The sequence below is a fragment of the Fulmarus glacialis genome, unplaced genomic scaffold, assembly GCF_000690835.1.
Source record: "Fulmarus glacialis isolate BGI_N327 unplaced genomic scaffold, ASM69083v1 scaffold27942, whole genome shotgun sequence".
In the NCBI taxonomy this organism is placed as follows: domain Eukaryota; kingdom Metazoa; phylum Chordata; class Aves; order Procellariiformes; family Procellariidae; genus Fulmarus; species Fulmarus glacialis.
In genome coordinates, this window is record NW_009198939.1 from 108,321 (window position 1) to 120,344 (window position 12,024).

Consider the following 12,024-nt stretch of genomic DNA (forward strand, 5'->3'; position numbering starts at 1 on the left):
TCTCCTATTTTATTTAATACATTACAAGCAATATAGTTTCATCTGTATACTTAGCATAATATTCCTCTTCAGCAAAAAGATACATACATATGCAGAGTTAGCAGCCCTTGTAAAAAAAGCTAGGGGAAGGAACTCTAATCACCGGAAAAATAATGCAATACAGCCTTAGATGTTGCAGTAGAGGCAAATAAAATCAAAGCAGGATAAAGTCACTTAAAAGCAAGAGACAATGGAGTTATTGATCCCTTGAAAAATTAGAGCAATCCAGGGAAGAAAAAAGCCGCCTTGGCCACTGGGTGTCAGCCTTGAATTATATGTTGTACAGTTGAAATGTAAAGGCACACAACTCATACCCAGAGAAGTCTGTTGTCTTACACCACATAAGACAGTGTAGCTCTGCTGATACTAGCAGAGCTGTGCTGAATTACACCATCTGAAAATACGGCCAATGAATTTAAGGGCATGTCTACACTGAAGACAGGGAAGTAATTCCTGTACAGTGACGATACATTTGTGATAATAATATTGGTCAGCCTAGGCAATTCATTACATTTCAGTTATCCATGCAGACTGCTGTAACAGCTTCCTGAAGTGCCATGAAAACTAGGGAACATGATTTTGAGATCTTGACAGACGCCATTCTCCACCATGCAGGTCAGACATTTGTGACCCAAAGGGAACCACCCCCAAAGACACCCAGGTGAGTGCTCACAAAACCCACACGGTGCTGTCATGTGCTATGTCTCGCTTATCAGCAACACCACTGGTACCACAAACTGACAGAACCGGCTTCTTCCAAGCTGCCAAAAGCTTCCAAGCTTTTCCTTTCAGAAAAGGTCCCACAGATACATGTAAGGGAGTAGATGATAAAACAAGAAAACCTGCTGATGCCACTTCCCCCATCATTTACATATGCGAATTCTATTCACACACCAAGGGCATCAGTTGGAGCTTAATTAACCATTGAACTGCTGTATGCAATTAAAACACCTTACTTGTCTCTTTCACACAAAGAATACGACATACCCAGTCTCTCCAAGAACTATTAGGTCTTTCACACAAAAGCTATAGTCTTCATCATATTTTTGTTTCTAGCATTTTTAGTGAGGGAGGGACAGACAGAAATTCCAATGCCCCCTCCTGTGTCTCACATGAGCTTGCTATTATGGAGCTGCTTTTCTCAGTGTTGATGCTGCTATTACCAGATCACAAAAAGACACATTCTTAAGGTAGGCATATGAAGAGGACTAGCCCTGAAGAAAGTCAGAGTTACAGCACAAAGCATGGCGTTTCATTTTGTCAGCAGCTCCCTCCATCTCAGAGTGCTCTAAGCTTCATCTGATGCCTCATTCCTTGGCTTTTCCCCAAGCTTTCCTGGGCCTTCTGTCAGCCTGAATCCATAGCTACACAGAAAATCTGATCTCTTCCTCCATTCCCCCTCCTTTCCCCTGCTAGCTTCAGGCCAAAGTTATTATTCTGAGGTACAGTTTGTTTTTTTTTTTTAAACTCTACATATTTGTTCATCTCAGGGCCAGTCAGAAACAAATGAAAGAGATTATTAGTCTGCTTTTAATCTTTAGGCTGACACAGGCCATGAACTAGTGACAAGAAGATACTTTATCTGGTTGTGGCAGGAGCACTAGTTGTACTGCAGATCAGAAGCAAGCCCTAAGTACTTTTCCAAAATTTCTCAATCAGTCCCCAGAGAGGAAGCTTTTCTTCTACCCTTCCTATCTTTACATCCTCCATTCAGCTCATTTTCTTTTAAAATACCAAAAAAAAAAAAAAAGAAAATTAATGGACTAGTCTCATCCCCTTCCTTAGGGCAGTACAATGTTCACATACATACACAAAGCTCTCTATGCATAACCCCATGATTTGTGCAATTCAAGCTTCATAACCGTAAACAGATGTGTTCCAGAGGAGCCATATGAAACTCTAAAATCCCCAAACCCTACTTGCTTACCTAGCACACCTATACCAGCTACAGAAACTACAGCTCTGCACTTTGGTATCTCCCAGCAGCCTCATCTCACAGGATTTAAGCAACCAGATCACTCAGATATGCAAACCAGCATGTGGCAGCTCTGCCTCTTGTTCACAACTACCCGGACAGGAGCACCTGCCCTCACATTTTGCCTGCCCAGGGCTGGTGCAGGTGCTAGCCCTCAGCTTGGGCAGCATCACAGCTACCTCAGCAAAAGGCTCTCATACACGTCTCTGATGTTGTGCCTTGTTTCTCTTTGTTGTAGAAAGCCTGATACCCTGACATAGATCTTTTGCCTATGCAGTAACGAGCTGTGTTGCTTTCTCCTTTCAGTCTAAGAGATAAATCGAAACACTCACACCCATGCTTCCAACTCCCCTTGAGTTTAGATATGGAAGCCCAAAATACCCATCTACAAAACACCTGGTTCTACTCCTGTCTAGCCCTAGAGAAGCTTTGACTTCCAAGGGATCTCCACTTCCTTCAGGTCTGATCAGGATTTAGCAGCAGGACCAAGGAGGTACCATTTGTCCGTGTCTTGTATTATTCACATTAGAGGTGATGGAGCTGGTATATTTGCTGAGCATAGCCAGGTGTTGGGGGGAGAACATGCCCAAAGTTTTAATCATCAATTAAGCAAGGTGCCTGACTAATTTGTAATCCAGATGTTTCCACTTCTGTCAAAAGTGTGTTATTATGCTGTTTGTCGTTTTCCCTTGAAAACTATCCTGCTGCTTTCCCTGGTCTTTCCTCAGATTGTTTGCTTTTGCTAAGAATTTTTTAAAGACAGTGAAGAACAGCTTGAAAGCCTGACACAAGTGCACTTGCATCTCCTGTCAGAGACCTAACCTGGTCCCACCACGCTTGATGCAACACCTGAAGCTGCTCTGCTAACCATCAATTAGTACTGGGAGAACCGGTGTGTTGCTGTAGCCTGAGAGGATTTGAGAGGGAAGGCTAGAAGCTCCTGGGATCTCTAGTTTAGATCTTGCTGGTGTGGGGGCCTACTCTGACTGGGGAATGTTCTTGTTTTTGAGTTGTCCTACTCAGGTTTTAGAGCTTGTGGTGCTGTTTGTGGAAGGAGGCAGAAAGTGCAAGTGCACTGAAGTTACATTTTCTGCGAGTTTTCCTGGAAGAGGGAGGGTTTTAGGCTGTAGTGGCTGAAACAAGTTTGTTAAGGATGGTAAGAGGGGGAAGCCTGTTTCATAGGCCCAGACATTGCTTGATATTTCTTAGGACTGAGAAAATACAAGAGATGAAACCTGGCGTGGTTTGTCACTTTAACTTTTGTGAAGCTGCTCCAGGTTTTTAAAGGTCTTTAAACTCAGATGTTGCCTACGTGGGAAACAAAGATGTTTCTGCACGGTGCTGTGTGACTGCTGTAAGCAAACCGCTTCTATGTTCGTATCTAAAGCTGCTGTGGCATGTGTTAGTATGCTCGGTGCACGAATGACATGTTTAAAACCGGGGACTCCGGTCAGCTTGAGTTTTCGCCACAAGGTGGCATTCTCTGTGCTTTTTTTGCTAAGGAAAAATAAAACTTAACCATCCTTAATAATAACAATAATAATTAAAGGGGGGGGAAAAAACCTCAAACCCTCCCTGTATTTTCTGAAGTCTGTGACAAAGCAAGATCTGTTAGGAAGCTGTTCCTTCTCTTGCAAAACAATGGTGCTGCTTTCAGAGAGCTGCAAGTGAGACTGAGGGTCAAGTCCCTTTAAAAAAAAAAAAGTGAAATACAGTATTGTGCATCTTGAAATCTGAAACCAAGAAACAGAAGTGCAAGGGAAACAAGGGGGAAAGTCTTGCAATTCCTGAGGACAGCTGTTGCAAGTGGAGTTTTAAGGAATAAAATATATATATACACACACATTTAAAGGTCATTGAATGGCTTTTGTGGAGAAACCTGTGAAATAAAGGAGCCTTGGAAGAAGAGATTTCTTTTTCTCCTCCTCTCTGGATATAATGGCCATTGCAAAGCAAAGCATCTTGAGATTTGGCTTCAAATGGCTCTTCCTAGCAACTTTTATGCTTGCCTGTGATGGACAAGGTGGAAAGAGAGAGAATGGTGGTCCTGCCTGTTATGGAGGATTTGATTTGTATTTCATTCTAGACAAGTAAGTCTGTTCTTTTTCAAAGAAATCTTTCTCTGGGCATGAACTGGAATGGCATATACTGATACCGCGGAGGTTTTCTTTGGATTTTGGTTTTGTAGAAGTCACTGTGTCCCCGAGGGACCTGCAAAACTCCTTACTACTTTGGCTTTGTTTTTGTTGTGGTAACTTCTTTGGTAGGTCTATAGTATATAATCCCGTTGTGCTCTGTAAATCAAATTGTTATAAACTTTGCTGTGGCTGATTATTGTGTACTTGACCCTGTAGTTTCTTAAAAGAGGGGTTGGGAGAAGGACAGCACCCTGGTCACCTCTGATTTCCCTATGAACCGTGAAGGTTGAGGCACTCATGAAAGCAGGGGTTGGAGAGTTATTGCAGGCATTAATTCTGTAGCTGAAAGCGTGGAGGAAATGCTCGCCTGCCTGGAGGTCTGCTTCTGTACAGCTTGCTCCTTAGCTCTGAACGTTCTAGAGCAGCAACTTGCAGGTAAAGACCGGGATCTGAGAGGTGGCTGCTCCCTTTGAAAGAGTCTGATTTTGGCTGTTGTGATGGAAAACAGCTAGAGTGCCTTATTTAAAGAGAGCTTTATTTTCTCTGCGCTGAGTCACATTTTCTTTGTTTCCTGTTAACCAAATGCATATTTTGACTGCTTAACTGTTTATACTGAAGATAACTTCCTACCTCACTTTTTTCATCACCAGTTGTGATAGTATCATCTTCTTGGCACTGGTAAGTTTGCCTCTTTACAGGCCTTCAGATTGTAGATGGAGCAGTGTGAAATAGATACGTGCTGAACTTTCGAAAGCTTCATATTGAAGCAGTGCAACAATTTACAAAAAAGTATAAAAAAAGGACTAGCTAAAATGATTCTCCTAATTTTCTTGATTAAGAATAGTTATTTTGAACCAAGGGTTTGGAAATACTGGAGAATATGCATGCCAGAACCATGGTACTGACATTATTAATCATAAATTTCAGAGACAGGAAAGTATTTGCAAGTTGCCAAAAGTGCTCGCGGATGAAGCTTTCTGACTGATCCTCTTGAGTGTTTTGCAGTAGCTCCCACATTCCATTAGTATAAATGACTTGGAATTACATAACACTTTATTACAAAATACTGGGTAAAATGTAAGACTGAGACACTGGATATTTTAGTATGCCAGTTGTCCTAATGCTCCAGGGGAAAGATTTTTTTTTTTTTTTTAACTTTATTCAGTGGAAAGATCTACCTGTCTAATGCATTTTGTTGCTTTGGCTGTTCAGTTATTAGTTGGAATACTTTTATTGTTAGATGTGGGGAAAAAAAACCCCACAGAGCATGATTTGTACTGCAGACAGCTTTTGCAAACTGCATTTCCCTGAAAGTTGAAGCAGAATTGAAGGTTTTCTCAAATCTGATGGATATGCTGTGTTATACCTCGGAGCTAATGTAATTTTAACAGCCACTTATTTCAAGTTCTGTGCTGTCCTCTTACTAAAAGGCATGACTTTCTAGGCTTGCTCAAGGGATTATGTATTTGGGTGGAAATATGAAACTTGGCACAAACAGTAAAGTAGGCAGGCTTACCTCAGTGAATGTATCAAGGTATCCAACAAAAAATTCTGCTTTGACAGTTGCAGGATTCCTATTTCTGGCATTTTTCTGGTGCAGAAATGAACAGGGACTGATATAAAAATGTCCTTGGTCTCCAGTGGAATTTGGAGAAGAGTTATGGTGTTTAAGGTATTAGTGTGTACAATATGCCGTGGACTCGATTGTTTAGCCGTTGAGGAGGCCGATGAGAGACTTGTTGTGGTGGAGTAGGTTACCCCATATCCTTTATCTTTAAAACTTTCTTTCATTCCTCAGATGCTATGCTGAAGTTCTAAAAAACTTGAGTCTTATTTATCTGGGTTTTCTACCTTCTAATTGTGTAGAGAATGTTTTCAAAAATGCTCCTGAAGTCCTGAATGCAGAGAGACACGATGCCTAGAGAGGCCTTCAGGCAAACTATTTTCTTTGAAATACCTCTAAAAATGTGTAAAAGTTATTAAAAGTGATAAAGGACACTGAAGCAGAAGAGATTTAGATTCTGAAACATGAAATGTTAATTTCAATGGTGGAAGAAAGCCGTTAGAGTATTAAGCAACCTACTTTCTGGGATCAAAGGAGCAATATAAAAGCAATAAACACAGCCCTGGAAGTCACCAGTGCTAGAGCCCTCTACTGACCTTTTTGCCTCAGTGCCTGGTTGGATTTAGTGACTACTTAAGTCCATTTAGCACCCTGTATGTGTGCTGCTCGTAGGACATGTTCCAGCTGCTGCACTATACGCAGTCCTTGTCACAGCGCTGGCTCTTGAAGCGTACCTCTGGCCACAAGAAGACTTTCAAAGTGAACATGTAACCCACTGGGGAAAGGGCACGTGTTGTAGGCTGTTCTCATGAAGTGATGCTCTAGCTCCCTGCAATGTTATCCTTAGGAGACTCCTGCAGACTTGCTGTGTGAATTGTTGAAGGGAAACCAGGTTTCCTCCGGCTGTCTTCAGACAGCTGGAGACATGACTCCCTGCAGATGGCATGTTCAGAGGACCTGAAGCAAATCTCCCATTTCTCATGGTCATGAAGGAGAAGAAAATTTAGTGTTCAGCCATTCAGAAATAATCCTGTTATGCTAGGCAACCTTGATGCGCATGTCACAAACAGAACAAAAGCTTGAGCGATACCAGATATGCTTGCTACGTTACAATAGCATCCCTAATCTCTGTGCGTGCACTTGTGATGTCTTTTATCACTTCCAAGAGTTCTCACACAGCTTAGGTAGCAATAGAGAAGGCCTCTCATGCTGTGACCATTGGACCTCAGGCTAGCAGAGTTATGTTCCAAAAGTGATGCAAAGACACCCCAGAGGACTGTGGTTTGAGCTGGGCTAACTCCTTGCCAAGTAAAACTGAAGTTGTCACGCTGTTGTTGGTGCAGTGCTCCAACTTTGGAGGAAACTAAGATTTGCCAGCTCTCTTGAGGATTGTTGCTTGACATGCCGCAAACTTAAAAGGACAAAAATAGCGTTACACATACAAACACCTAACCTGAAATTCTGAGCTGCCTGATGGCAGGTTCGCTGAAGGAATTGTATTTACATAAATTAAGACTGGATTAATCCATTTCTCTTGTGCTTTGATTGCAAAAAAAAAAAAAAAAAGGTGGAGGGGGCTACAACTCAAGCTGTATGCTATTTAGAATACAGTTGTATGCTATTTAGGTTATATGCAAGATCTAGTCATGCAGGGTGCTGAGCATCTCAAAGTGGAGGTCATACCAAGATGAGCCCAGTGTTGTGGAAGGTAAGGCCTGCTTATCTTGGGAGAATTGTTGAGAGAGCTGGTCCTAGATGGCGTGTCTTTTTGTGTTACTGTGGTGCTGAGGGGTTTCATGGATTGAGGATCCCATAGACTGAATGGTAGCAAAAGATGGCGCCAAAGAATTTACAGCCTGGATGTGAGATAAGATATAGGGCCTTCATTAAGAAGGAAGAATGAGGAAGCAGTGAGATGTTGATAAACATAAGGCAAACATTTGTTTTTGCTGATGTTGTCCAGTTATTCTAAAAATATCATCCCTGTGACTAATTAATGAAGACTATGACCCACCCCTTAACTGACATGGTATCTAGTGTAAACACCCCACACAAGCACAGTTGAACATTAAGTAGAGGCAGCTCCCAAGATTAATTTATTTGCAGGTAGGGACGAAGGAATGGCAATGAGTAAGTCTTCTCAGTACTCTTTTGCTATATCCTCTGTATGTCAAAGGTGTTATTTCCTATGCTCTTGCCTGTTGTGTGCAAATAGTAGGCATTTTATACCCATGTGCAGAAAATATGCAAGGAACTGTACATGTGTGAAAGAAAACTTGGCTTTAAAAGATCCTTGGCAAAATGAAGCAAGTAATCCAAGCTGTTTCCTGTGATCCCTTCGTTATTCAGCCAGACAGCTGATCTGTTTTTAACCAGTTGTATTGAAGTGAAACTCCTGCTCTAGAGAGGCTAATAGCTGTTTCTTTGAATCTCGCTTTAGTAGCTGTAGTTACTATGACCTAAGCGGGGTTAAATCCAGATTTACACTAGGAGTGTAGAAGAATATAGGGGCCACAGTGGGATGGAAAGCAGACAGACACTCTGCATCACCAGGCAGGGAGACTGACCTACGTGAGCTGCTTCCAGTAGTGGTGACTCTTCCCCTGGGAAACGTGGGCCCTCCAAGAGAGCTAACCACAGGACCCTTACAGAGCCGAATAATATTCTAGCTGCTTTAATCTGAAGAAATACAAGCCTTTAGTAGGTAACGGTAAAATTGAGTGTCTGCGGAAATAGATTCAAAATCATCTCTGGTCTTCATAGACCTAATCAGTGATTCCTTGACTGCTTTTCTGGAATCACAGGCCCAAATCCAGAGCAACGTATGTGTTTTGTTTGGGTGGCAGGCGGTTGCAAGTATATGGAGGCATCGTTTTTCTTTGTTGCAGCATGAGCGTTGAGGGATGCTAGCAAGGTAGTGTGGGGGAATTTGCATATTCTTGTGTCCTTTTGCTTGTTGCCTGAAGGAATGTAATTCACTCCTAAGCCTGCTGTAAGCATGCAATTGCAATGAGCTAAATTAGTATGTGAAATCCTTGCCCATCAAGACCTGTGTATGTGTTTTTAGCCAGTGGTGAATCTAAAGTTAACTATTCCTTGGTGAAAGGGGTGGATGGGAGCTGCAGCTGCTTTGCATCCAGGATTAAGTGTGTGCCTGCAGTGCTCTGCACTTTATCTACTGCTTGATGTAAATTCAGTCCATGGTTACTTGCTTATTAGTTGGGTTTTTTTACGTATCCCCTGCCAATCGGGAAGAGAAGAATGTTCTTGGACTGTGTTTGGGCTTGGAGGCTTATCCTGCTCTGAACTGGACCTCTACAGACCCTGTAATCTCAAATGTTTGACAGTATCTCTGGTGAGCTGTCTCGTGTGAAGTGTGGCACAAGATAGTAGTGTTTCCTGAAAGAGTTGCATCACCTCTCTGATATCTTTGTGTTATTTAGTGTTTTCAAAATTGCGCCTGAAGTATTTGGAAAGACAAAGGACACTTTTTGGCTCATTGGTGTTATTTTTAAAGAGCTCAATAAAAAGATGCTGCAAAACTTCTTGGGTCAATGCCACTTCTGACAGCTATGAGACTTCTTGAAGTTAGTCCAAAACTGTGAAAGTTTAAGGAGAATTTGGATCAACATCAGCCTCTGCATCAGGTGTCTTTATGTACTGCTGTCAGCTGCAGTGCATGTAACTGGTGTGAAGTCTTTGTATAAGAGTTTGCGGGCTTGATTCTGTTTTCTTCTAGTTTGTGAATTAAATAAATCCATGGGTATTCTGAGAAGGTCCAATGACAGAAACAGAAATAAGGAGTCTAAAAAAAGTACAAGAAAGTCAAACTGTAAGGAAGTTTGAGTTGTTGCAGCTTTGGGTTACGGTGCACCTTGTCATAGTGAGTAGGAGAAAAGCACCTGCTGGAGGGCAGCGTTTAGCCAGAGTGTGGCTCTCTGTGTCTGGAACCACTGATTCTCTCTCACCCTTGGATTTAGTTTAGATGTACAAAAATCTAGCACAGTTGACCACAGAATGTATCATTCTCTTGTTAAAGGCATAATGGTTTACTTAGTCTTAATTTCCATTTATTGGGCTTTTCTCCAGCAAGAGAATTTGGCATCCTCAGGATGAGCCTTTTCTTAAATTGCAAGTTTATAGCATCAGCCATTCAGCTGCAAAGTGTTGGCTCGCCGATCATCTTGATTCTCTTCGGGAATATGACGAGGTAATGATTTTAAATTTGGCTTTTATTGTCTTACAGTTAGGCTTTAGAAATACTTGTCCTATTAAGAGTTCTTGGCCTGCCTGATGAGAGGCTTTACAAGTGACAAGTGTCTTTTACTGTGGGGCTTCCAAATAACACAGCCAAAAGCTGTGGAGGTGAACACTCTAAGCTAATGCTGGTTTTGCAAACCTTCTATTGACTGCAGAAAGGTTAGTTTTATTGGGTTTGTCCATTTTATGCCAAGTGGAGACTGTGAGAAGTCTGAAGTGTGTTTCAGAAGATGTATTTTCTGTATTAGAGGAGTACTTTCTTCTAAATGCAGACCTGGGCATTTCTAGCCACTGACACCTGGGCTTGATTAGATGGAGAAATTAACTGCAAATAGACTGCAAGCTGTCTAGCTACAGATGGAAAACTTGCTGTGCTAGAAGGAACGTTGCATGGTCAGCAAAAGTGTGAACCTTCATTTTGGGACCCTTTTATAGCTTGCTCTGGTAGAGGTGAAGAATAAATAGACTATTCCAATTGCCCCACTTCAGTGCCTTTGGAACTGAAAGCAGAAACGGTCCTCCTTTTGTGGAGTAGAGTGGGTTTGTTTTTATGATTGTAGCAATGGTAAGAAGTTTCCTTAAAATAGACATTTAACATTCTGCTGCTCTTGAACTTCAGGTTGTTCCTCTTGTGTGTTAATAGATGTGTGGGAAGGTTTCACAGAAAGAGAGCTGTAACTTCAGACGCTTGGAGTTTTGTTCCAGAGGGCATAAAGATGGGACTGTAGGTGGGAGAACAGAGCGAGGATGATGAAGGGGAGGAGGTGCAGCAGAAGCTGAAGCCATACTTGTGTGAAGAATTAAAAAGCACTGCTTACCTGAAAAAACTGCTCAAACAATTTAAGACCAGCGGAACAATAGTTGCAAAGGCAAACACTTAAACAGGATGTGCTATTGACTGGCACGTCATTGGATTGAGCTATTGGTTTTTAACCTTTATGCTGGCAAATGCTGTTTTCAAAAAATGCATGGTTTCTCAGAGCCATGGAAAATGACAGGAGTTTTAGATGATGACCTACATACCTTATGTGCTCTGTGGCTGGATCTCATTCCTAGCTGCCTTGCTGTGGTAATTTTAAGTGATGATCAACTTTTTTTCAGAGGCTTATAATGAAGGGGAAGAAATAACCATACTTTTAAAGGCTAATGCAGCTTCTAGGGCAGTGTCCTGTTGTAAGTGGGGGCTAGCTAGAGCTTCTGTGTTGGCAGAGGCTGAGAGCTAAGTTTTCCCTTAACATGAAGTGTAGTATAGTCGTCTTATCTGATGGCTAGGAGAAGGTTGGTTAGGGTATACTTGTGAAAGGGTCCTAACTTCTTCACATGTCTGCTACCAGGTGGTTCAGAAGACATGTGAAGCTTTAATGAGGTGCACTTTTATTGAGAGGTGGATATTGGTCTAAAGCAACATACATTTCACTGAAGGAGGTAGTTGTTTTATGGTTAACAAAGCCTTGGCTTCATGTGTCTTCTGGAGACTGATGTAACCATTGCTATCAAGTCAAGTGTTTCTTTTATGCCTCACCATATAAAGACAATAAATACTTATTTTCCAGGCCAGTTCTTGGAAATTATTTGGGCTATTTGGCATTGATGGGACTGGAGTACCTGTCGTATTCAAGGTCTCAGAGTTATTCCATACATCTGAGAGGAGTTTGCACCTGGGGTTGAGCTTTGTGTGTCTCTGTTCTATCAGTTTGCAGTTTGGATGCAGCGGCGGTTAAGTTTCTCATTTGAGAGCAAGTCCTGATGTACCTTGCCCTTCATCTGTTTTAAGACACCAATTTTCCCACTGGCTGTGTGGTTTAATTAGTTTATCGAGACCCTTGCTATTGGTCTTTCTTTGGTCCTTTCTGATACCCATTTGCATGGAGAACAAGCGATGATTCCAAGTCCCGGCCTGATGAAAGGAAAGAGAGCCAAGAAGTAATCTCGCACTATTAGCATTTGGTTACGATCAGGTCTCCTCTGCAATCTGTCCCTTACAGTCACGGACAAAATGGGGGTGCCTGTCAGGTTATCTTTAAAGAGGCGCATTTGGTATCAGGTCC

General features: G+C 41.9%; 2 protein-coding genes across 2 annotated transcripts in view; both read left to right on the top strand.

Moving 5' to 3' along the window:
* The window catches only part of GKN1 (gastrokine 1), a 10,939-nt gene extending 8,665 nt beyond the window's left edge, over positions 1–2,274 (top strand). Inside the window, exons 6-7 of the mRNA XM_009573089.1 lie at positions 655–700; positions 2,253–2,274. Of these exons, the coding sequence (XP_009571384.1) occupies positions 655–700; positions 2,253–2,274 (68 nt within the window). The remainder of the gene's footprint in view (positions 1–654; positions 701–2,252) is intronic.
* A 1,678-nt stretch (positions 2,275–3,952) lies between these two features.
* ANTXR1 (anthrax toxin receptor 1) overlaps positions 3,953–12,024 on the top strand; it is a gene marked incomplete at its 3' end in the record, with an annotated part of 106,574 nt that continues 98,502 nt past the window's right edge. Inside the window, exon 1 of the mRNA XM_009573086.1 lies at positions 3,953–4,104. Coding sequence (XP_009571381.1) covers positions 3,953–4,104 — 152 coding nt within the window. The remainder of the gene's footprint in view (positions 4,105–12,024) is intronic.